Source organism: Hypomesus nipponensis, chromosome 12, assembly GCF_054491055.1.
Source record: "Hypomesus nipponensis isolate SF chromosome 12, ASM5449105v1, whole genome shotgun sequence".
NCBI lineage: Eukaryota > Metazoa > Chordata > Actinopteri > Osmeriformes > Osmeridae > Hypomesus > Hypomesus nipponensis.
In genome coordinates this window covers 14,435,001-14,456,949 of record NC_140372.1, presented here as the reverse complement: position 1 = coordinate 14,456,949, position 21,949 = coordinate 14,435,001, and the positions used below count along the sequence as shown (strand labels likewise).

The 21,949-nt window shown below is 44.0% G+C and overlaps 3 protein-coding genes across 6 annotated transcripts in view; all 3 read right to left on the bottom strand.

Moving 5' to 3' along the window:
* Window positions 1-2,298: 2,298 nt before the first annotated feature.
* Window positions 2,299-11,413, bottom strand: hmbox1a (homeobox containing 1a). Of its 3 annotated transcripts, none has more exons than XM_084667349.1 (10): window positions 10,943-11,413; window positions 6,819-7,364; window positions 6,208-6,293; window positions 5,792-5,902; window positions 4,325-4,481; window positions 4,033-4,115; window positions 3,817-3,912; window positions 3,069-3,163; window positions 2,797-2,883; window positions 2,299-2,689 (listed from the first exon to the last, which is right to left on the bottom strand). In XM_084667349.1, exons 2-10 carry the CDS (start codon window positions 7,361-7,363, stop codon window positions 2,354-2,356), a joined length of 1,596 nt encoding a protein of 531 aa, XP_084523475.1. In that variant the 5' UTR covers window position 7,364; window positions 10,943-11,413; the 3' UTR covers window positions 2,299-2,353. The 3 variants fall into 3 exon arrangements, with proteins under 3 accessions (XP_084523475.1, XP_084523476.1, XP_084523477.1); XM_084667350.1 differs by having other exon boundaries at window positions 3,069-3,160; XM_084667351.1 differs by having other exon boundaries at window positions 3,069-3,157.
* Window positions 11,414-12,572: 1,159 nt separating this feature from the next.
* On the bottom strand, window positions 12,573-16,884 carry kcnk13a (potassium channel, subfamily K, member 13a). The gene is made up of 4 exons (XM_084668246.1): window positions 16,548-16,884; window positions 14,247-14,773; window positions 13,756-13,986; window positions 12,573-13,407 (listed from the first exon to the last, which is right to left on the bottom strand). Exons 1-4 carry the CDS (start codon window positions 16,882-16,884, stop codon window positions 13,252-13,254), a joined length of 1,251 nt encoding a protein of 416 aa, XP_084524372.1. The 3' UTR covers window positions 12,573-13,251.
* A 1,809-nt stretch (window positions 16,885-18,693) lies between these two features.
* Window positions 18,694-21,949, bottom strand: part of tdp1 (tyrosyl-DNA phosphodiesterase 1) — a 27,383-nt gene continuing 24,127 nt past the window's right edge. Inside the window, exons 15-16 of one of the 2 annotated variants that reach the window (XM_084668245.1) lie at window positions 20,743-20,848; window positions 18,694-19,097 (exon numbers count right to left, since the gene is read on the bottom strand). In XM_084668245.1, coding sequence (XP_084524371.1) covers window positions 18,859-19,097; window positions 20,743-20,848 — 345 coding nt within the window. In that variant the 3' untranslated portion in view covers window positions 18,694-18,858. Of the gene's footprint in view, window positions 19,103-20,742; window positions 20,849-21,949 lie in introns of both variants that reach the window. The other variant, XM_084668243.1, reaches the window with a different exon arrangement.

Genomic DNA, 21,949 nt, shown 5'->3' with positions numbered 1-21,949 from the left:
ATTATTCCACTTTATAGAGTATTTGTCTTCAGTTTATATGCCATGTATTCACATACGTAACAAGAACAGTTCGGTTATATAGAAGGCAGTGCCTTCCTCCATCCTGCTGGCCCCACCCCATGGGAGCACAAAGCCCCCTTACAAACATAACTTCATTATTTAGTTGTTGCTCCTTGAGTCTTCAGTAAAATACACAAGTTGTGAAAGTTCCTGATCAACTTATAGATACAGGCCTTTTTTTTACTGACAGTTCAAATACTTTGTGTACTCATGGTTATCTAGCCAATGCACGATAAAACCAATGGAGCAATCCAAAAGCGTTCTGAGTTTTATAAAAAGCAAATAAACTACTCGAAGTGTTTTTTGACACAGAAGTATAGAAGGAGGCTTTGTCTTCCTGACACAGGACCACAAATGAAAGGCTGGTTGTGCATAATGGCTCACAAGGAAAAAATGGATTCCATGTAAATACATGATTTAAAATCATAAGAAATCTACAGAGAACATAGACATTTCATTAATAATATGATTCTGTTCTGGTACATTTCTGCTTGGCAGAGTTTTTACAAAAAAAAGAACAATTCTGGTACATACTTTTGAGAATATGTAATATTTTCTATTTTGTAACATACCTATTTGATATTAAACTAAATATTTGTATTAGTTCCCTGCCTCAGGAGTTTCACAAACCACAGAGGTATCAGAGTCCCTATTGGTCAGCTTGGCTGTCAACCAATATAAAAGGTATTAAAGGTGCATTTCACCACACAATAAAATGTCAAAGATATGTTCTGCACCAACTTTTATTTTCAAACCGCTACTTGTAGGGGTTGAGTTACACCTTTACAGGTTCAGGAAAACAGGTATAATTTTTCAGGTATTCATATCTTATTTGACCTAAAAAGCAGCAGGCTGGGAGTTAGTAAAGGGGAAAGTCGGCATGGGGGGGGGGGGGTGGAGGGGGTCAAGGGTTGCAAAAGTAACTGATGACCTCTGACCCCTAATTTATGAACTCCTGTCAGCCAATCAGATCACCCTCCTCTCCCCCCCTCCCTTACCGCCAGGCGAGTAGCCTGGTCTGTCCTTCACTCAGAACAACCAATTGTGTGCTAGAAGGGTAGAGGACTGAAGCAGCGTATAGCTAAACCATGCCCTAAAAGTGACATCTGAAAAGTAATACAAGAAAACACCTCCCATAGAAGCTTGTGTTAAAAACATGGCACACACAAGGCAAATAGGAAAAAGGATTCAAGAAGAAAAACAACTGGATGCACTCTGGTGACATAAACTACCACCATTATGAGCACTAAGAAGAGCCAAACTGGTGTTACCTGGAGATCATTTAAAAACCTGAACTAGCGAAGAGGAAGTTTCTGCTACATGTTAAAACCACTCTTTAGTAAATAAAGTTAAAAAAGCTTAAATCCAATGCTATGGGTGACCCCTACATATGATTCAGTCCATATATCCACACATACATTTATAAGGCCCCCTGATTCTCCATCTCTCTCACCCTTTCTCTCTCTAAAAATGATCATTTGCTACCATCTTCTTAACCATAACACAAGGTTAAGCATCTCTTTAGTAATACTGGTTCATTAATTCATGGATGTTAATCCAGGTCTGGGGCTGATGATACTCTGGAATACACTGACCAGATTTACAGCAGACAGAATTGATTAGCATTGGATTATTATAAACTCTCCATACCCATGACTCTGTCTCCCTCTTTCTCCATCTCAACCTCATTGGAGGGAGAGAACAATAACATGTAGCTTGTGGCAGTACAAAAACACAGTCTATACAGTGACACGACAGAGAAAGAGACTGAGAATATATTAACGGGACAGGGAGTGTTGAATGGTGTGCTACATATGCACACTATAGGCTCTGACTCACTGTCTACTCTTCAACTATACACTCACATAGTATATTTTGACCTCAACTGATACACAACTTCCACACCTCGGGATGGGAGGTATGAGTTTGAGGGGGAGGTAGAGATGAGGTAGGGGGGAGGTATGGGGTATTTGGAGAGGGTTGTGTGATAGAGGGGGAGGCAGACAGGTATTTCTACGTTTGACAGTTTGTAAACCTGTGCATACTTTTGGTCTTTGTTAATGACAACATTCCAAGAAGACACTCTCTTCCTAAATGTCAACCACTAGGACTTGCTCTTTTCTCTCTCTCTCTCTCTCTCTCTCTCTCTCTCTCTCTCTCTCTCTCTCTCTCTCTCTCTCTGTCTCTCTCTCTCTCTCTCTCTCTCTCTCTCTCTCTCTCTCTCTCTCTCTCTCTCTCTCTCTCTCTCTCTCAAACACACACACTATCCATCTCCCACTCCACCATCCAATCTTCAGTCCTCATCCAGCATCTCAGTCTTTATGTCACTTCCAGTCCCCCCAGCCACACTCCCCGCTTGTGTGGCGAGGGCCAGGATACTGTGATTGACAGCTGCCATTTCCACTGCCAGGGTGATGGGGTCCTGCTGCTCGCTGTGATTGGTCGACTCGTCCTGTAGGGATGGGGAGGGGGGAGACCAGGAGACGCCAGTCAGTCTGGTACCCTCTGCCTGTTGCCCCACCCCTGGCAGAGAGGCACGACCAACCAGAGAACTGCCCCTGAATGCGGCCATGGCCCCCTTGGCCGGGCTGGGCCAGGCAGCCAGCCAGCTGGGTAGGAGGGTCGGCACCTACAGCAAGAGGAGGGAGGGGGTTAAATCACTTAAAGGCAGAATTCTGAGAGTTTCTTAGGAAGAGAGGAGAGGTACCAGTGTAGTAGAGAAGACAGAAGAAGTACCTGTGTAGGAGACGAAAGGTCTAGTCTACTCAGACCATAGGGTCGGGTCACTACTCTCTTCTCAAACAGGGAGGACACCTCACAGGCCTGCCAAAACAGCATGTCCAACTATCACTAAACATCCACTGATTTAAACAATTGACCGAATATCCACGTTACAAATATCATTAATCCACAAAATCATTCACATTCACCACTGTAACGATGGTGTAGTCCTAGGAAACAATTTAATCTAAGACTGTACTACATTTTCTTTAGGGAGGGGTGTTTACCTGGTCTGGAAAATCGTTGCTGTCAATGTCATCACTGTTGGAGTGGCCTCCTGGACTCTGAACATCGATGCCATGGCTTTCCAGGATTGCTGCTTCTTCCAACAACACAAATTTGGCCATAACATATCTACCAAACTGGGCTACAAATGATGTTTCTATATCATTTTAATCAATTCATTGTTGTCTGCTACCTGAAAGTCAGGTGGGTGTTGATTACATTTTTGGGAAGAGCATTCACTTAATTGAGTGAAATGAACAATGAAGTGTAGTTCTGCAATTAAAATTGTATGTCAAATCATGTTCTGAATTGGCCTACATATAGTCGACAGGCACACCTATCTAAACCTATGCATTTACAGTATTAACATTTTCCCATGTGTCCAAACGTTTGACTGGTACTGTACACACACAAACACATACACACAGATACACAAAAAAATACACACACACACACACACACACAGATATACACACACATACACAGATACACATACAGATACACGTATAGATACACTTGCGCACACACACACAAGCAAAACACAGGTTGGCAAAGTATCACGTTGTTCACATCACGTTCAGTACCAGTCAAAGGTTTGGACACATTTTCCCATTCCATGTGTCCAAACTTTTAATTGTTATTGTATATGGTCAATGCAGTACATTGTATGTGATATTTGGCCATAACATGATTGATTTCAACATGTTACAAGTATCACATACACACACAGTAGGAGGTTAAGAACATTACCTATGTTGGCTCTTCTCTTGATCTCCTTCCTGCGGTTAGCGAACCAGTTGTATACCTTCAGAGAGGTTACCCTCTCAAGATCAGATAGCTTCTTCCCTGAAGAGAGACACTTTAATAAAGATAACCACACTTTTCCATCTGACTCTCTTTACTGCCCTCCATCTATCCCTTGCTCCTCCCTCCCCACCCCTTTTTCACTTTCTGTTTCTCTCTCACCTGGTTTCTGGATGACAGCGTTGCAGGCATTGGATATCTCCTCTCTCTTGGCCTCATCAGGGTACTGGTTTTCATTGAAGTAGCTGCAGTCATGCACAGTTACATATGTAACACACACACAACTTCTCTATCCTTCCACCATCCCATCCTCACCTCCATCCCCCATCATTTCCTACTCCTCGCCCATATTTTTTATCTTTCCTCCTCCTCTCCCCTCCCTCCCTTTTTCACTAGTCTAGGTCTCTTCCATCAAGTCTCCTCCTCCATATGCCTTTATCTCTCGCCTCCTCACCTCTCCATAACAGCCAGGCATTCCTTCCGCCAGGTGAAGCGACTTCCTCGTCGTAGACGGAAGCTTCCTGGGGTGGAGCTTATGGGGGGCGGGGTCTGATGCCACTCCACCACGTCCTCCAGGGCCAATGGCGTTGGCCGCATGGTTAGAGTGGCACCTTAGGACAATAAACATCACACACACACACACAAACACACACACACACACACGACCATGAAACCTCTCATTTCAACTATGTTTTATCATTTCCAACAGATCCAGCACATTAGTTTGCGTGTAAGTAGTGTTCGTAACCTGTTCATTAACCAATCACTGCCTATGCATGAAACACATGCACACACACACACACACACACACAAGCACAAACACACATAACCATCAGTGGCTGAGTGTTTGTTGATAATCCTATATACCTATCTACCGTCAAAATTATTTATAGGGCCTGAGTACTCCAGGTGCTGTGACATACACAGTCCACCAGGGGGAGTTAGAGCTCCCCTCCACTGAGACAGAGGAGAAGCACACTGGTATGATTTCAACAACTTTTCTTTATTATAAAAAAAAAAAAAAAAAATCTTTTGGTTATATACAGTCAGACATCATACGGGTCTTAATGCAGAACAGTCGTAATAAATGAATTTATAGTCATATTTATATAATAATATAATGCTTTGTCAAGTGCTCTACGTTGAACTACATTTTGGTAGCATTACAATAGCAGAACTACTATTGGCTACTGCAAACACAGATCACAAATCAGCAATCGTGGCCGTGATGGTAGCTTATTGGCTGCTCTGTACTGAAAGGGGAGTTGGGGGGGGGGGGGGGGGAGCAAGGAATGCTTTCAGATATATACACACATTTCTAATAAGCTTGATAGAGTAGAAACACATAGGGAACACACAGCACGGACCAGAACAATGGCTAGACTTGGGGTGTAACAGGTTATGGCAGCAATAAAGATTTAGATGTAACACTGCAGGTAGGAGTGGAAGAGAAGGAGTTCAGCCCTGGTTATTTCCTGAAAGTCTAAGGGAACTCGACTGCATGGTATTCTCAACCTCCTGGGACAGGAAATTACCTGAATATGGTGAGGTAGGGAAAGCTATGTTGGTAGATACGTAACAGTCCTAAAGGGAAGTTCACATGGGAAGTTAACGATCAGAAAGTTGAGACTGAGACCTGACAGGACTTCCCTTCACAACCACACAAAAGCATCACATCATCCCTTAACGACTGAATTCTACGAGTTCAGTTGTTTCCAAACGTTTCAGAAACGTTTAGCGCGCCTGAACGCCACCCAGCTAAGCTAGTAGTGGATGGAGCGTGTGGAGCAGCTGAAGAGAGATTGTACCGGGGGGAGGCTGGGGGGACTGGAGGGCTGTGTCAGGGGAGGGTCTTGGGGGGCGAGGGGTGCTCGGGGCTGGGGGAGGTGGTGGTGGTGGGCGGGGTGGGGGGCTGTATTACCAGGCGTGGTCTTCTCCATCTGGTACCAGCGGTAGAAGGCCCGCTTCTTCTGCTCACTGAGGTCTGAGCCTTGTTGGAGGAGCCAATGGGAGATTCGACTCTGACTGATACCTGGAGAGAGAAGAGGGAGGGAGGGAGGGAGGGAGGGAGGGAGGGAGGGAGGGAGGGAGGGAGGGAGGGAGGGAGGGAGGGAGGGAGGGAGGGAGGGAGGGAGGGAGGGAGGGAGGGAGGGAGGGAGGGAGGGAGGGAGGGAGGGAGGGAGGGAGGGAGGGAGGGAGGGAGGGAGGGAGGGAGGGAGGGAGGGAGGGAGGGAGGGAGGGGTAAGTCAAGACTACTGAAACAATGATATCAGTGTGTTTGGTTGTGAAAGCAGGCAGCCTGCAGTGCTGCTTGATGGCCAGCAGGGAGGAACTAACCTGTGACCTGTGCAACTACTGCCTGAGAAATACGCCTGTTCCCAAGGAAGGTCTTGATCTCCTCCTTGATGATGGCACTGTCACGTCTGCAGGGAGACAGATAGAGAGTAGGGGGATGGAGTGAGGTATGTATATGAGTAAAGAGGGAGAGCAGGGAGACAGGTGATAAAGGAAAGGTTGGTGGAAAATTGTGTGAAAAGATGTAGAAAGGACAAAGGAGAGAGGGGGAGTGGGGAAAGGGGAGAGCGAGATAGTGATGGACAATGAGAGAGATCACATATATGGGTGACAGAATTACATTTTCTTCATGATCAATAAAGGGAATTGATTTGACTGTTGGGCATTTTCTGGTCTTGAATAGACGATAAACGAACACACACAATCTTTCACATATAGCGTAGTCTAATTTACATTTATATTGATTCTTGAAAAATGTCTCTAATCTAACTGCCTACCCCGTCCACCCATAAGCTACACACACCACTGACCAATAAAAGACTGAGACAACCAACCAACTGAAATTGTGTGTACGATACATCCACAAGCTTCTCCTTTTCACCCCCTCCTTTGTTTTACCTCTTCCTCTCCCCTTCCCTCTCTTTCCTTCTCACCTCATCAGCTCCTCCACCTTGTCCTCTATGTCCACATCATCCTCGCTGGGCTCGTACACAAAGCCCCTCCCCCCGACAGTACCGCTAACCGTGCTCACGCTCACAGGAAACCGCGGCGGAGACCCCTTCCCATTCGTCATGACGACCAGCCCCTCACTGCTGACACGCCCGTTCTGGGCCGCCACACCCGCTATGGCAATGGGGGCCGGGGCCTGCGGGGAGGGCGGGGAGCCGTCATAGTTGTTGCTAGGCGACGCCGAGAGCCCGTTCCCCCGGTACACAGCGGTCTGGGTGGCAGTGGAGATGGTAGAGGAGGAAGCTGTCACGTTATTGGCGGAGGAGGAAGTGGTGTTTGGGTTGATATTGGCTGAGAGGCCCAGGTGGGGGGGCCTGTGGGGGAACTTGTGTCCGTGCTGTTGGTCGAGACGCTCCAGGGTGTTGAGGGCATGGAGGATCTCAGGCTTTGTCATTCCTGTCCTCCTGAGACGCTGCAGTAAGTCGATCTGCTCGATGGTGAACCTGGGCTCATCAGAGTACTGGGACATCCTGGCACGGTGAAAGGGGGAGGACAATACAAGGGATGTAACTCTTAATCAACTTTGGAGATATTCTCCAGAAAGAGACAACACCGAACAATCTATCACAGTGATTATAATGAGTATTAAGGGTGCTCTGATCGATCAGTCGCCGATCATTATCGGCTGATAATTCATTTTAAATACTCATATCGGTACTCACTACAAAGGCCGATCAAAAGATACTTTTTTTTTTATGCTGTGCACTTTATTGCCCATGGTCCTTTATCTCCTACCTAAATGCAGAGAAAATTGTGCATAATGCTACATGATAAATAGAAGGCTTCACATCGACCCCTTAATCAGGATTAGAAAGGGGTTTAATTGCCATGAAAGTTTGCACAGACAAGGAATTTACTTTGGCAGGAAGGTGCATTCATTCAACATATAGGGATCATAAATCTTGAATAGTGATGTACAAGTCTAACTATACTAACGGTACAAGGTTTAACTAATAGTAAGGGGCTGTAAGAATTTAGGATAAAAAACGTTATTTAAAATATTGGTACTTGGCCTATACTGCTTCTACCGATCGGGGATCCTCCGCAAAAATCCTGATCGGAGCACCCCTACCGAGTCTGGTATATAAGAAGCTAGACCAGACGTACGCACGCTCACACCCAATATATCTGCTGATTAGGGATGCAATAACAAATCGATTACATCGACTAAAATCAATTATTAAAAGCGTTGGCAACGAATTTCATTGTCGATTCTTTGTGTCGCGCGACTATTATGCCACTCAATAAGTCGCGGAGATGGTTGAGTATTATACAAAAAAGTTTAGTTGAGTGCGGAGCGGAGGTAGAGAAAAGGCCATCGGAGAGACGTTGGTAAGTTGTTCTGAAAGACATGGCGGAGGCAGAGAAATAAGTAGCAACGACCCAAGTCATCCAAGGTGTGGGAGCATTTCACACTAAATACATCGAAAAAGTGTGTGACCGATGTGAAGTTAGTTTCTTATTCGACATTAATGTCACATTCGGAAGACGCTACTTTGCAGCATCGCGTTAGGGACCAGGTGAAAACTACCCATACCATTTTGAAAAATGTAGACTTTTATAATATTTTTGGGGAATATAAAACCTCAAACAGACACCAGAGTATCTTAACAATGTCTGGTATTCTTCCACAGCCTTTACTTTTTCAATGAAGTTTCAAATAAAATGATAGAAAATCACTAATCTTTGAAAATAGCTTAATACTCGCAAATCTATTTTTTTTTTCAAAATGGTGTCAACAAATCTTCACCAGATTATTCTCATAAAGTCTGGCCTACTTCCACAACGTTTCAATTTTCAATACAGCTTTAATCAAAACTCAAATAAATTGCTCATCTTGGAAAATAGCATTAAATCCACACTAATATTAATAACTTTTTCAAAATTGTGTGCCTGTTTGTGCACATTCTGAAGATTTTTTGCACTGTGAATTTGCACTGTCAGTTTAGTTTTTGAATAAAGGGTTGGAAATGAATGCTTTTTTGTTTTTTTATCTGATTCATCGATTAATCAAAAAAAGAATCGACAGATTAATCGATTATTAAAATAATTGTTAGTTGCAGCCCTACTGCTGCAGACCAGATATGAAATGGATTGGCAGTCTGAAGAGCTTTTTTAGACAGAGGAAAAGAAGTAGGGTAGGAGGGGGAGGGGTGAAACATGAGAAAGGAAGAAGGAGATGGTAGGACAGATAGAAAGAGGCGTAGGGAGAGATTTAGCTCTAATGCAAAGGAGATAAGCAGGTATGTGTGGACACATACAAGACAGAGAGAAAGAGACAGAGAGAGAGAAAAAGAAAAAAAGTAGATGAAAGAGGGGGAGAGTCAAGAAAGATTGAAGGGAGAGAGAGTGGACAGTGCAGATGGGAAAAGATTGAGAGGATAGAGGGAGGAGAGAAAGAAAGATGAAAGGAGAGAGAGAGGGCGTGAGGGGGTTTAAGAGGGAGAGCAACTCGGGAAAAACGCCAAGAGAAATTTCCATCCAGTCTGGCCAGCTCCCATATTTCTGCTTTGAAGAGGCTAGGGATGAGTCATACAGTACAGACTAGTCTATCAGTAACCCTTTCAGTAGGACATACTGTATATAACCGAACCAAACTTATCTAGGCAAAAAAAAAATCTAGGCTACAGGCTTATTAAAGCTTATGAAAGAAAGATAGAGAGAGCTCAACATACTAGACAGTCTCAATGAATACAGTGACAGCTTGTGATCATCACCTCACACACATTCTTCATTAGGGTGTCCTTACATGGTCACATGGCTTCAAACATAACTCCCTGAAATAATTGCTCTCTATCACTGTGTCACCGTTTGTCTGTCTACTTGTACTCCTATTCACCACTCCTCTACCAGACAGTTACATCCAGTTACTACATCAGCAGAGTTCTATGTAGGATCAGGTAGCTGTAGGGTGCAGGTTTATTCACATCCTCTTCCCTACCCTTCCTGTCACAATGGCACAATCACCTTCCTTCTTTCTCTGCAGCAGATACCAGGGCTGAAAGAGAGGGTAAATGCAGCTGACCACACCAGACCAGAACCCGGTAAATGTTTCAAGTGGATCTCTCAAAAGAGGCAGGGTGACCAAGCAAGCTAGCTCTGCCACTGTCCTACAGGATAGAAGGCGAGAGAAGAGGAGAGAGATAGAGTTTACAGAGAGCTTCAGAGATGAAGTGCATTATGATTAGCAATAGTTACACATCAATACGGTAAAGTCATTAACATGCTTTCTTTCACGTTTAGAGGAACACACGTTTCCCTCAACAACAAAAAACAGCATGTAACCAGGCCCAAGATAAACTGGAAAGCAATCTAACCAAGATAGATCATTGCCACTGGCTTGTAGACTTGTAGAAAACTTAAACTACATAATCAACCACTACAAGCATGGGTAGCCAAAGTCACCATGTACACTTGCGCTATAAATAGCTGAGACTTTGACACTATTATTTGAAGCTGACAAGGAAACTTTTCAACTCTCATCTTCGGACGGGGGAATGCAGCTAGCCAAGCATCCTGACTGGGAGGTTCTCAAAGGTGAAACTTCATCCGTGTGGATGACGTCACTATCACAACAACCACAACAGTTAAAACGGTGATGTGAACGTCAGGGAGTTGTCTTCAAAGTGTAGCCGGTGCAAGTTAGCTCATTGTGGCTCTAATAAATAAAGTCACTTGGCAACACACTAGCAGCACAGCACATATACTGGCTTGCGAGAAAGCTAAGTTACTAGCTAGCTAAACACAGATTCTTAGACTAACGTTTTTACCACGTTTTACAAATATTACAGCGTGTTGACTGTTATTGTTGTTGGGGAAGATGGCACGGTCGCTATCTTAGTTTGGTTGAGTGCCAAGTGGCTAACAAGCCCCCAGACATGTGTCTAGGGGAGGCCAGCAGCGGACAGCAGCGGCTAGGAAGACAACCAAGCTCAGAACGCAGCTAACTACAGCTGCAGAACTAGCTTGCTGGCAATGGGATCAGTGCCAAAGAGTGCGGGCGAGCCTGCAGAAAAGCTAGCTAGCTAGCCTTGCAAGTCCTCCTTACCTTGCTTGTTGAATCGACAGCCGCCGTCCACCACGAATGGATGGATTTGGTTAGCTTTATCTCCGACGCGGAACATGCAAAAGCAGGTCTCCACAATGTCAGAGTTTCTCCTGTCCTCTCTTAATTTGATTTCATTTCTTGGCGAGACTGATTTGCCTTTGTCTGACTGACAGTGGCCATATTGACATGAAACACGGCGAGGTTTCATGGGATTCGTAGTTGAGAAGTTCGCCGCTCTATGAACGTGGCAAAACATTTGCGCCGAGGAATGCAGCCTTGTCTGACTGAGGCCCAGAACGCCGCCTTGTGGCTTTAGACCGTAGGGCTCCTGGCTGCAATGATAATGCAGACACTCGCAAGTAAACCACCTAATGTGCCAATGTTTAATGTTCTTTAAATCAATTAAGTTAATTTCGTCTTGTCATCGTGTCTGGTGGGCGATAAGGTACAGTGCTCTACAGTATTGGAGTCTAGACGACCCTTGGTCAGAGAGGGTTGCTATAGCAACAAATAGGCCACACAGTAGAAGATGTACCATTAATTTATCATAGTTTATGCTCTAAGTTAAGTTATTTATTTAAAAAAATAACGACATTTTCAATGCAGCAGTAGGTGAATCCTTTCGGGTCTACAAGCTTCACGGTTTATTACAGTGAGCAATTGTCATAGAAACCTACGAAATCCTCTCCCTTCACACGCACAGTGTGCATACATTCGCCACTGTTCCATGTGTTAACAATTGACGAAACACGGTCACCACAAGAAAATCTTCAGCAGTAAGTTGTTAAATGTGCTTCTGAAGATTATGTTTCCATATCAAAATGCTCAATTTACTTCTGAACTTGAAACCCCTCAGTAGGCTACTGCAAATGAATATTTAAATGTGAAAATATTTGGATTACAGAATCCCTGTCTATTGCTCATGCTTGGATGAGTGTGTGCCTTAAACTTGTGTTCTGATGTTAATGCCTACCTCTGCAACAGACAAGGGAGCCCACAGACAATTTTGTCTAATTTCTTGTTTAGACAGATGAAGAGATACTTTATTGGAAACACATACACACATACACTTGATCATATACTGCATTCTCATTAAAATAATTGCCTCAGTGCATTTGCCCCCCCCCCCCCCCACCCCCCCGCCCATTCCTGTTAAAAAGGAACCACACTGTGAATGCAAATATATTCCTTTATTTTCTGAGAAGACTCAGACCGTTGTAAAATCACTTTACAAGATTGCTCTCATTCAGGTAATCTCAGCACAGTACAAGTTGATCTCTTGCATCATGTTGTTAAGTAGGACAGCCTCAGGACGTCAGGAGCAATGGGAACAGAGATGGGAAGACTGGAATATAAGGGCTCCGTTCACTTATCATTCACTTCTCCTGCCTCTGCTCTCAGTGGTATCTCCTGATTTCACATACAAATCAACACAGCTACACATTCTAACATCCTCTCTAGGCCCAGGAGAGATGGAATGAGGCAAGGGGTGGGAGATGGGAGGAGAGGAGAGGGAATAAAATAGAGAAAAATAGTTTTATGCTCTCCAATCCATTATTCAGGACTGTGGTGACTCCTCCTGCCCCCCCCCCCCCCACACACACACACACACACTCACGTCTTCCCCCTCTTCTACCAGGGCCTTAACAACACACTCACACACATATAAAAATACACTTGTGCACACAGCCTCAGCACACCTGGCTAATTTGAAGCATAAAATTAGCAATTCATAACAACAGGTATAGACAGTTCCACCTTCAAACAAGCCCATCTCTTGAATAGTGATTCTTAAGAGGATCACATCTGAGACAAAAGTGACTTGAATATAAATGTATTCAGCTTCTATTGCTACCCGTGACTGAATGCCAACCTCATGGATCTTTGTTTATATGTTAGAATTTTTTTTTTGTGTTTTCTCTGTAAACGTGTGTGTGTGAGTGTTGTGTGAGCAGATTTGTGCGCGGGTGTGTGCAATCTCAGGTTTAACATCTCCATTTGCACTTATGTATTACCCTCCAGAAAGGAGTCCATTCAAATTCAAATGAACTCAGGTCTCTTTACTCTTTACAAACAAATTGTTTCATATAATTTGCTGTTTCCCATAATATCTACAAGTAGTTTATGATTATATTTGTTTACAAATAGTATTTACAGTTTACAAGATACAAAGAAAGAAATAGAAAGGAGGCCTGAAACGCACAAGAGACTCCGTCTACTAATTCTAACACGTCCTTTAAACAGGTGTGTCTGTCTGTAGTCTGGTCTGTGGACAGATGTGTCAGTGGCTTGTGGTTGTTTGGTAGAATCTATCTATCCACGCTGGTCTCGGCCAAACGGTTGTTCATGATCCCCAGAGCCCCCACCCCGCCAGAAAAGCCATTTTCCCTATTGGTGGAGCCAGACGGTCGAGCATTCCCATTGGCTGCTTCTGACAGCTGCTTCTGCATTAGTGCCAGGTTCACCTGCAGAGATGAAGTGATAAGATAAACTTTATTGACTGTGAAATAAAGTTTTATTAACTGCTTTATTGAAAATAACACAACAATCCTTGTGGAACCTATACTGGTAAAGCCTTCCATATGGCCTCAATAAAAGTTAAGTAGTGCATCAGCATGGTCTATATAAAGTTGTTGAAGTTTATTCATATAAATCATTTAGCTTGTTCCGAACATCCAAACCATTGCTCATCCATTCAAACAGTTTTTTCACTTGGGAAATCTGATGATGAGGTTTATCAGTGTTGTTAGCATTAGCAATGCTAGTGGTAGGAGATGAGGAGAGCACCATTCACAATGCTGGGACAGACTCACCTTGTTGGCTGCAAGGAAGTCCTTCATCGAGATCATCTCGCCGGACATTCTCCTCCCTCCATCTGTCTCGCTCTCGTTCACGGCATCAGTTTCTATGGAGATGTTACGCCTGGCCCTCGGATGGGCAGCACCAGCCGGCATTACGGCATTACGACGTGGTCGGAACCTCTTGCCAGCGGGACAGCAGCCCCTACACACCAGGTCCATCCTCCTCAGTAGCCAGTTCAGGGTCTGCCCAGGGTTGGGTTAGATGGGAAATTTCACTGTTATTACTGTTATGGGACAATTCTGTGTGAGGGCCAGGGGTAACACATAAGTCCACATTAGGGTGGAAAATAGTAATGGTGTCATTGGAAAGATAGTCCATAAAGAGTTTCTCATCGCTGGGTCAGTTATTATTGCTGTTAACGGCTTCATGGATGAATCATTATTTACTTTTACCTAAGTTTGAGATTTGAGTGTTGGGTCTGTTTTGGGTCTGTTCTCCTCACCTGTTTGATGACAATGGAGATGACATTGAAAAGAGAGTAAATGCAGCACACCCCCATCAGCAGGAAGAGGAAGTTTGCAAAGCGGTAAGCCGCCTGGTTCTCCCCATATGCAGCCCGCTGGCTGCTCACCATGTCCCCAAACCCGATGGTGCTGAATGTGACGAAGCAAAAGTACAGAGAGTCCAGATAGGCCCAACCCTCTATTGCAGAGTACATGGCTGAAGCGCAGCACGAAATCAAGATGGCTGCCATGCAGAGTATCAGCATCACATAGTAGACCGACGGTTTCCATCCTGCCAGGCTGTCTCTTTCATCTCTCAGCGGAGCGCCCTGATGGCCTGGATGGAGTACCACAGCATGGCGGTGGTGCCGTAGCTCATGACAGGATTTGAGGACAAAGGCAAGCACAGTGATGATGCGCTCCAGGAAGAGGTTGAAAAAGAGTATGGTGGAGGCACAACCAATCAGGCCGTAGAAGATAAGAAATATCTTGCCGCCTACCGTGGCCGGAGTGGTCATCCCAAATCCTGGAGAGAGGAGGGAGGGGAAGAGAGGAATTTGAAGGTAGACGGGTAGACAGATGAGGGGGAAGCAGAGAGGGGAAGGAGGTTGGATGGGGAGAAAGAGATGAGGGAGGAGAGGGATAGGGGAAGGTAGGAAGAGGGGAGATAATAGGACAAATAAAAAGGCAAAAGAAAAGAGGACAAGGGATATAGAGGGAAAGGGTAGGAGAAGATAGATGAGACAGGAGTCCAAAGTTTAGTTTATATTGAAGGTCATCCTTTTAAAAGGACAATGAGGAAAGGATCTTCATGATTACCTGCTTTCTTGGCCTCCCTGAAAAAGTGACACGTTGATCTTCATCTCTCTACACAGATAAGCCGAGGAACTATTGTAGAGGGCTTGAGAACCGGGGGAGCTCTTCAAGGGCTCATGCCTCATTGAAAGCTCTTTGTGTACTATACATCCTGTTACCCAACTATATATCTCTCCCTCATCGAATTTTTCCAAATGTATCTTTATTTCTCTTTACAATTCTCTTCCTCTCCTAACTAAGCACCTTTCCATTACTGTGTCCTCCCTGCCCCCTTTACCCTCTTATATTATGTCCTCTCCACTCCTCTCTTCTTCTCCTCTTCTGTCTACACCTCTATCCCATGAGTGTAAATGTAAATCCATCATCTGGCTGTGGGCTTTAATATTCTTCCAGCAGATGTGACTCTTGTGAGATGAAAGGGAAAGTACTCAACAAAACAACATTTTTTTTTTTCATCTGCTGGGCTATATCTGAAGAAGATACCTCTCACAAGTAGCAGTAGCACATATCCTACCTTTGCCTTACACAATCACTTATATCCGGCATTCTTTAAAAGCATGTACAATTTGAGTATGGTTGTAGATCAGCATTGTTGCTGTTCTGTAACAAGTATCTAATCTGTGTGTTGTAAAAACTTAGAGTTAAGGTTTGTGAATTACCAAGTATCTAATCTGTGTGTTGTAAAAACTTAGAGTTAAGGTTTGTGAATTACCTAGTTTATGAGGCTTTCTACATACTGTACTACACCAAATTAGTTGACTAGAGATGGTTTTCACATTCAGTTTTTGTCTGTCATATGAAAACAAGATTATGGTTGATGCAACTCTACAGCAGCTACAGACATGCAGAGTTGGGGGTTTCCCTTCTGGGGTTATGAGCCATTATGTTGCAGTGTTCATCATATCACTGTCAGACAGGCCAGTATTTCAGCAAACTGGACTGTGTAAGTCTGATACACCCTCTTTCCAAAGGTCATAAAATATTTATGAAATCTCACAGCAGTAGGGGTGTGGGGTGTGGGGGTGGAAGTAGAAGGGTCAAACCAATTGAGGAAAAATCAGTCGGTTACATTATTGTATGGTCAACAAACACCAAATGATCACAAGTTCAGGAGCTGTTGCACCATTTGTAAGAGAAAACCTATCGTTGATAGCACTTTACGCTCTCCCAACTCACAAATACTCCCCATGTCAATAATAGTTTGAACGTCCTGTAAGTAAACAAGACTGTACGTGAATGAAACTTGATACTGAAGCAGTTTCATACTACAGCAGTTGGAATGCATCGTTAAAGGCCAGGACCTATTGTTTGGGCCGTTGAATTCCTTAATGATTTAGGCCTATGCTTCAATGTTGAGCATAAAAGTGTAATTATTTTCATTGTGGTATAATAGCCTTCTACAAAATGATGTTTTGCAATAAACAAATTGAAAACATGCATAATCCAACTAAATAACTGTTACATATAGCGCAGAATATACTAACCTATGGTTGAAACCACAGTTCCAACGAAATAGAAAGCCCCGGTGAAATCCCAGCGTGGTCTGAGAATGTCCACGCGGATCCCAGCGATGTTCGCCTCTTCATAGAACCGAAGAAATGTCTCCAAGTCCTCCCGGCTGAGGTTGTGTCTCTGAGTAAAGCTCTCGAAGCGCTGGGACCATCTTTCCTTTGCCTGTCGCTCCTTTGGGTGCTCCAGCGCTGAAAACACCGCTGCACCGCAAAGCAGGTAGAGAACTATGAGGAGCGCCAACATCAGGAACCGCGCGTTGTCTTCGTTCACTGCGCCCAGGCCGCAGCAGCAGCCGCTCCTGCAAGGCATTAGGACGGCGCGCAGAACGGACAGGACCCAGAGAGAGATAACCTCCCCATTCTCTCAGGTGCAACATGAAAGCCTATCAGTTTCACATAAGTAGAAAAACCTTTAAAACTCACAGAAAAGAGTATGAAATGGAAATCATGCGGAGGTGCTGGTATCAAAATTGATCACAGATGGCTGCGTGACTGGAAAATAAGATCTCCTACATTAGGGCTACAAGTTGTAGCGCACAATATGTTTCTCTGTGTTCACTCTTTAGTCCCCATTGTTCATTTCGACGTCATCGATGCTCCATAACGCATATACGTAGGCTACCATAGGGAAAACATTTCCGACGCCTTCTGTCATTTAAAAAGATAATTTATATGTGGTTACATGCTTTGTCTTTGATTAAAAAGGTTTTTAAAGTTTGTAATACAATATAATACCTCATTTGATACATTTGCACTCTAAACTGCCGTTCATGTGCTTCATCCAAGTATGGAGGCTATCGTTTAAAAATAATACACAATTGTCAACTCCCATGCAAGAAAGCTCTCCGAAAGCACCCATTCGGCGTCCGATACAGGTGGCGTTAGAGTTGTCTTGCAGTATCCAGTAGCTCTCCTCTGGTAGTCAGCACCAAGTAAGTAGAAATATGTCACGGCACAGCTTCAAAACACTCACAAAATCCATACTCCACGGGATTTTTATATCCCTCACTACACACAAGTAGGACCGACAGCGCGAGGAGAGGCGAGGGACAGCTGGAGACCGGAGAGATGGGAAGCGCTCGACGGGAATGGAAAGTAAGCTGCTTGGTGCAGCGCAGTGGTGGAGCACACGAGTCCTGGCTGCCCAGGGGAGCAAAATGATGAACGAACTGCTGCGGTTTGGTACTCAAACATCCCAGAATAATCAGACATGAGTGACATATACATCCAGTATAATCTATAGGAACGAAACATGGCGCGTTCATAAAAGTATCTGAAATAAACACATTTTCTCACAATTACACATTATGGATCAGTGCCTCGCTAAATTTTAGAGTGCAGTATTGGATAAAAATAAATAAATCGTACATCCATAAGTTCGTGCTTGTTGCATTTAACAGCCTTGAACACTTGGGTATTGACGTTGAACATAAGAGAACTACTGAATAGATCCGACCTGCAAACAATAGAATAATCTATCCAAACACATACTCCTCTCATTTAAGTCATCATTAATTTGATTTTTTATCTCTTTGAAAAGCCGTTCAAGGTTATCTTCTCAGGTCCCTGTGTCATATTTCTGCTTGGGGCGAGGGAGGTGCAGACAATACACAGCCTTGAGAAGCTCTATGCCAGAGGATAAGAGGGCTGTCTTGTTTGCACCTGTGGCTGATGCCTACAAGTCATGGTGTGTTAAACTAGCTTTAATCCTCATAAGAAACATAGGAAAGTACAGATCAAGCATGGAATTGATTAATAAAATGGACAGTTATGGAGAAAATATATTGAGAGATACCGATTGAGTGAGCAAGATGAGAGAGATTAAAACAATAGTAAAAATACAGAAGGGAAAAGTTGAGAAAGAGAGGAGTGATGGGGTGGAGCAAGAAAGATAGAAAAACTCATAGATTTATCCTGTCTTTCCATTCAAAAGCTGGACGAAAGGAGACCATCAGTCAATTTAGTGTCTTGAGATAGACGAGGAGTAATAAATTACGAGATCAATAGAGGAAGAGAGATTAAATAATTAACGCCCAGGGAAGGCCACAATCTATCAATGAATTTGCTTGAAACATACTGAGGACTAGAAACATGGGCAAATGTAAAAATGTTTTAATGTCACCTTGGGAGTACATAAGTAACTAGTTGATCATCCAGTACAAAATAGATCACTAACATGATTATTACAGCCACAAAATCACAACACAGATATAGCTGCAAAGAAACATGGCTCTGTTCAATACTATGAAGCAGGAATAAAGACCCTCAGGGTACTAAGAGATATCTACAAGACAGGCACAAATGAAATAGGACAGATTAGGCAAGACACAGGTGTAAGCCTGTGTGTGAGTGAGAGATAGTTGTCCGTGTGTGTGAGGTGTTTGTTTGTGTGAGAGGGGCATATGTGTGTGTGTGCGGGCATGTATGTGGATGCGTAGTATGGCCTGGCACAGCTCAGGAGGGGACCCAGATGTTGCCATGCGTGTCTGGATCCTGGTTGTAGGGAATATTCCAGATCCATGGCTGGTCTGAGAGGAGGAGCAGGAGAAAGGAGCAGGAGAAGCAGAGGTGAGAGAGGAGAGAAGGGAGGAGAGAGAATTATGAGAGAAGAGATGGGAGAGAAGGTAGAGAACATGAGGAGAGAGACGATACACATTAAAACATAATTAAACCATTAGCCATAGTATGGGGTGGGAGAAAAATTGATTCACATTTGAATCGCGATTCAGTCTTCTAGCCATTCACATCAATTTCTGATTTTTGTTCATGTAAAAAAAAAAAAAAAAAAAAAAAAAGAATCGAATCGAATTGTGAGGTAAAAAAAGATTCCCACCCCAAAGCCATAGTATACAGTGCTGAGACCAGAACACAGACTATGTGAACAGTATGCAACCCTCTCTGACACCAACTCACCATTAACTAATTTGCACTACTAACTGTTGTTGAAGTACAGTGTCTCAAACACACAAAACACACTCTCTGACTCAAAACTCAATTAAAAGATGCATTCAGATACCCAGTCTTCACTGCCTGGCTAGGGCTGGTTGCCATGGCACCTGGTGTCTGATGAAAGCAATGGATAGTTGACTGGAACACAGTGACCGGACATGGAGACACAGAGTAGGCCTGCAGGCCTACCGTATCCTCCTGTAATAAATGAATCTTCCACCTTTACTCCTGTATTTGTCGTCTATGCTTTCTTTTCCTTAACTGCCAAGATGTTTCTTCTCCTCTGAAAGGTTCAAGTTTTTGAAGTCTACTGACCAGACTTGGAACTGGAGCAATACGTTGTGACAGTTGTCAAACCAGAACTAAAACCAAAAACACTTGGCCTCCACTTGTCAGCAACACCCCCATGTCACAAAGGTCCCATACCCTATTCATGTTCTGTAGAAGTCCCCCCCCCTCATCCTAGTGTTTTTCTGTTTCCATTATTATTTCTCCCTTACATCTTTATCTCTCACTGTACCCCTCTTTTTTCATGCATTTATGCTTCATCACGCAAAATAATATACAAATAACAAGTTGCTATGGCAATATTTTGCAAGCCTCATGATTTCAGTATAACCCAATCCAGTCTGTGACAGTCAACAGGGTTAGTAGAGGTCGGGGAAGGGACCAATGACCAGCCAAAGGGTCATTCTGCACTGCCATTACCCAGCAGTCAGTGCTCTGACCCCTACACCCTCAATTGATGTCCATCACAGATGATCAGAGCCCCAGACAAGAGACTGCAATGACACACATACAGTGCCAGTTGGTGGGCCAACAGATATTTGCATGTCAGGTCTATCCGAAATGAGAATAAATACGTGCTCATCATTGACTAACCAGAAATCTTTTGTTGCTCCAGGAAATGTGACATCACTTGAGTATGACAGGCTGAATCCTTTCAAACTGCACAATGTACACCCTCACACACCATTTCAGAAAGACCCTATGACTGCAGATGTATTTATGTGCCAGTCAACATGTGACTGACTGCTACAGCTGGACCAATTTAACATTAGCAACGAGGGAGTTCCGAGCGCTGAGTGTCCAATGTCTAGGCCATTACAGCAAAAATGATTTGTCATAGTGAACTCACACATGTGTCTGATAGTAACACATTACTATCAGACACACACACGCACACACACACATAGCATTGTAGGGAGGTATTAGTTACCTTTGTCTGAGTAGCATGTTGGAGGCAGGTCAAAGGGCACAGGAAATGAGGTGGATGGAAATGTGGCAGGAAACTGGTTCCTCTGCACAGGAAATGAGGTCATGTTCTGAAAGACACACAGACACTGTAACCATAACTAACATATTTAAGTCAAAGAAACTTTGGGGGGGGGGGGGGGAAAGTTGACCCCCCCAATGGTCATTGTATAATTCGCGCTCTGACTGTAGAGCTACGGAAATGTATGAGACGGAAATCAGTCAGTCGACCTGCTAATATATGTAGCTAATTCTGAACAAACTCGTCTTCAATATGAACGTGTTCTAACCCATTTAACCCTTTCCTGCCTAAGCCAAAATTCTGAACATTCCATATGCTGTTGAAATATGATATTCATATTAATATTCATACTTTATGAATTTTCATATTAAATCATACACTTTAACGGTTTATACCATATTGAAAAGGAGAACTAGGGGATTTTTATGATGTGAATAAATATCTTAACACTATCCAACACTGCATTGATGACGTTGTCCCCAAGAAGGTTGTCCGTCTTTCCCAAATCAGAAGCCCTGGGTCGATGCCGCAATCCGGGCCAAGCTGAGAGCCCGCACTGTCGCCTTTAACTCTGGGGACCCTGATGAGTACAGGAAGGCCAGATACGACCTTCTGAAGGCCATCAAAGCAGCGAAAAGGGCTTACAGGACCAAGGTGGAGTCCAGCACCATGGCTCTGACCCCAGGCGCATGTGGAGTGGACTTAAAGCCATTACTGACTACAAAGGGAGAGGCTACAATGAGACCCAGTCCTACTGCCACACGAGCTGAATTCCTTCTACGCTCGCTTTGAGATTCTGGGTTCTGAGTTCATCATCGGCCCTACAGGACACCTACCACACACGTTGCCTAAGGAAAGCCGGCAGGATTCTAAGAGACTGTTCCCACCCATCCTTCAGTCTTTTTTACCCCGTTGCCTTCTGGTAGGCGTTACCGCAGCATCTGGTTGCGCACACGCAGACTGGACAACAGTTTCTACCCAAGAGCCATCAGGCTTCTGAATGGACACTGATATGGACATTTGGACATTTACTGCACACTAGTCACTTATACACTGTCACTTTCAGCTACTGGTTGCACTATCAGTAACATTGCACTACTGTACCTCACTGTACCTCGCCACCAAGCTCCTGTATGGTCATTGACATAGT

What these genes read in the sequence shown, in the direction of transcription:
- hmbox1a (XM_084667349.1), bottom strand. Translation starts at nt 7,363, where the DNA reads ATGTCCCAGTACTCTGATGAGCCCAGGTTCACCATCGAGCAGATCGAC. An exon ending in CGCTGTCATCCAGAAACCAG is followed by an intron (nt 3,913 to 4,032) that starts GTGAGAGAGAAA and finishes GTCTCTCTTCAG; the next exon opens with GGAAGAAGCTATCTGATCTT. An exon ending in GCAACGATTTTCCAGACCAG is followed by an intron (nt 2,884 to 3,068) that starts GTAAACACCCCT and finishes CTGTTTTGGCAG; the next exon opens with GCCTGTGAGGTGTCCTCCCT.
- kcnk13a (XM_084668246.1), bottom strand. Translation starts at nt 16,884, where the DNA reads ATGCCTTGCAGGAGCGGCTGCTGCTGCGGCCTGGGCGCAGTGAACGAA. An exon ending in AACTGTGGTTTCAACCATAG is followed by an intron (nt 14,774 to 16,547) that starts GTTAGTATATTC and finishes TCCTCTCTCCAG; the next exon opens with GATTTGGGATGACCACTCCG. An exon ending in TCTCCATTGTCATCAAACAG is followed by an intron (nt 13,987 to 14,246) that starts GTGAGGAGAACA and finishes AACCCTGGGCAG; the next exon opens with ACCCTGAACTGGCTACTGAG.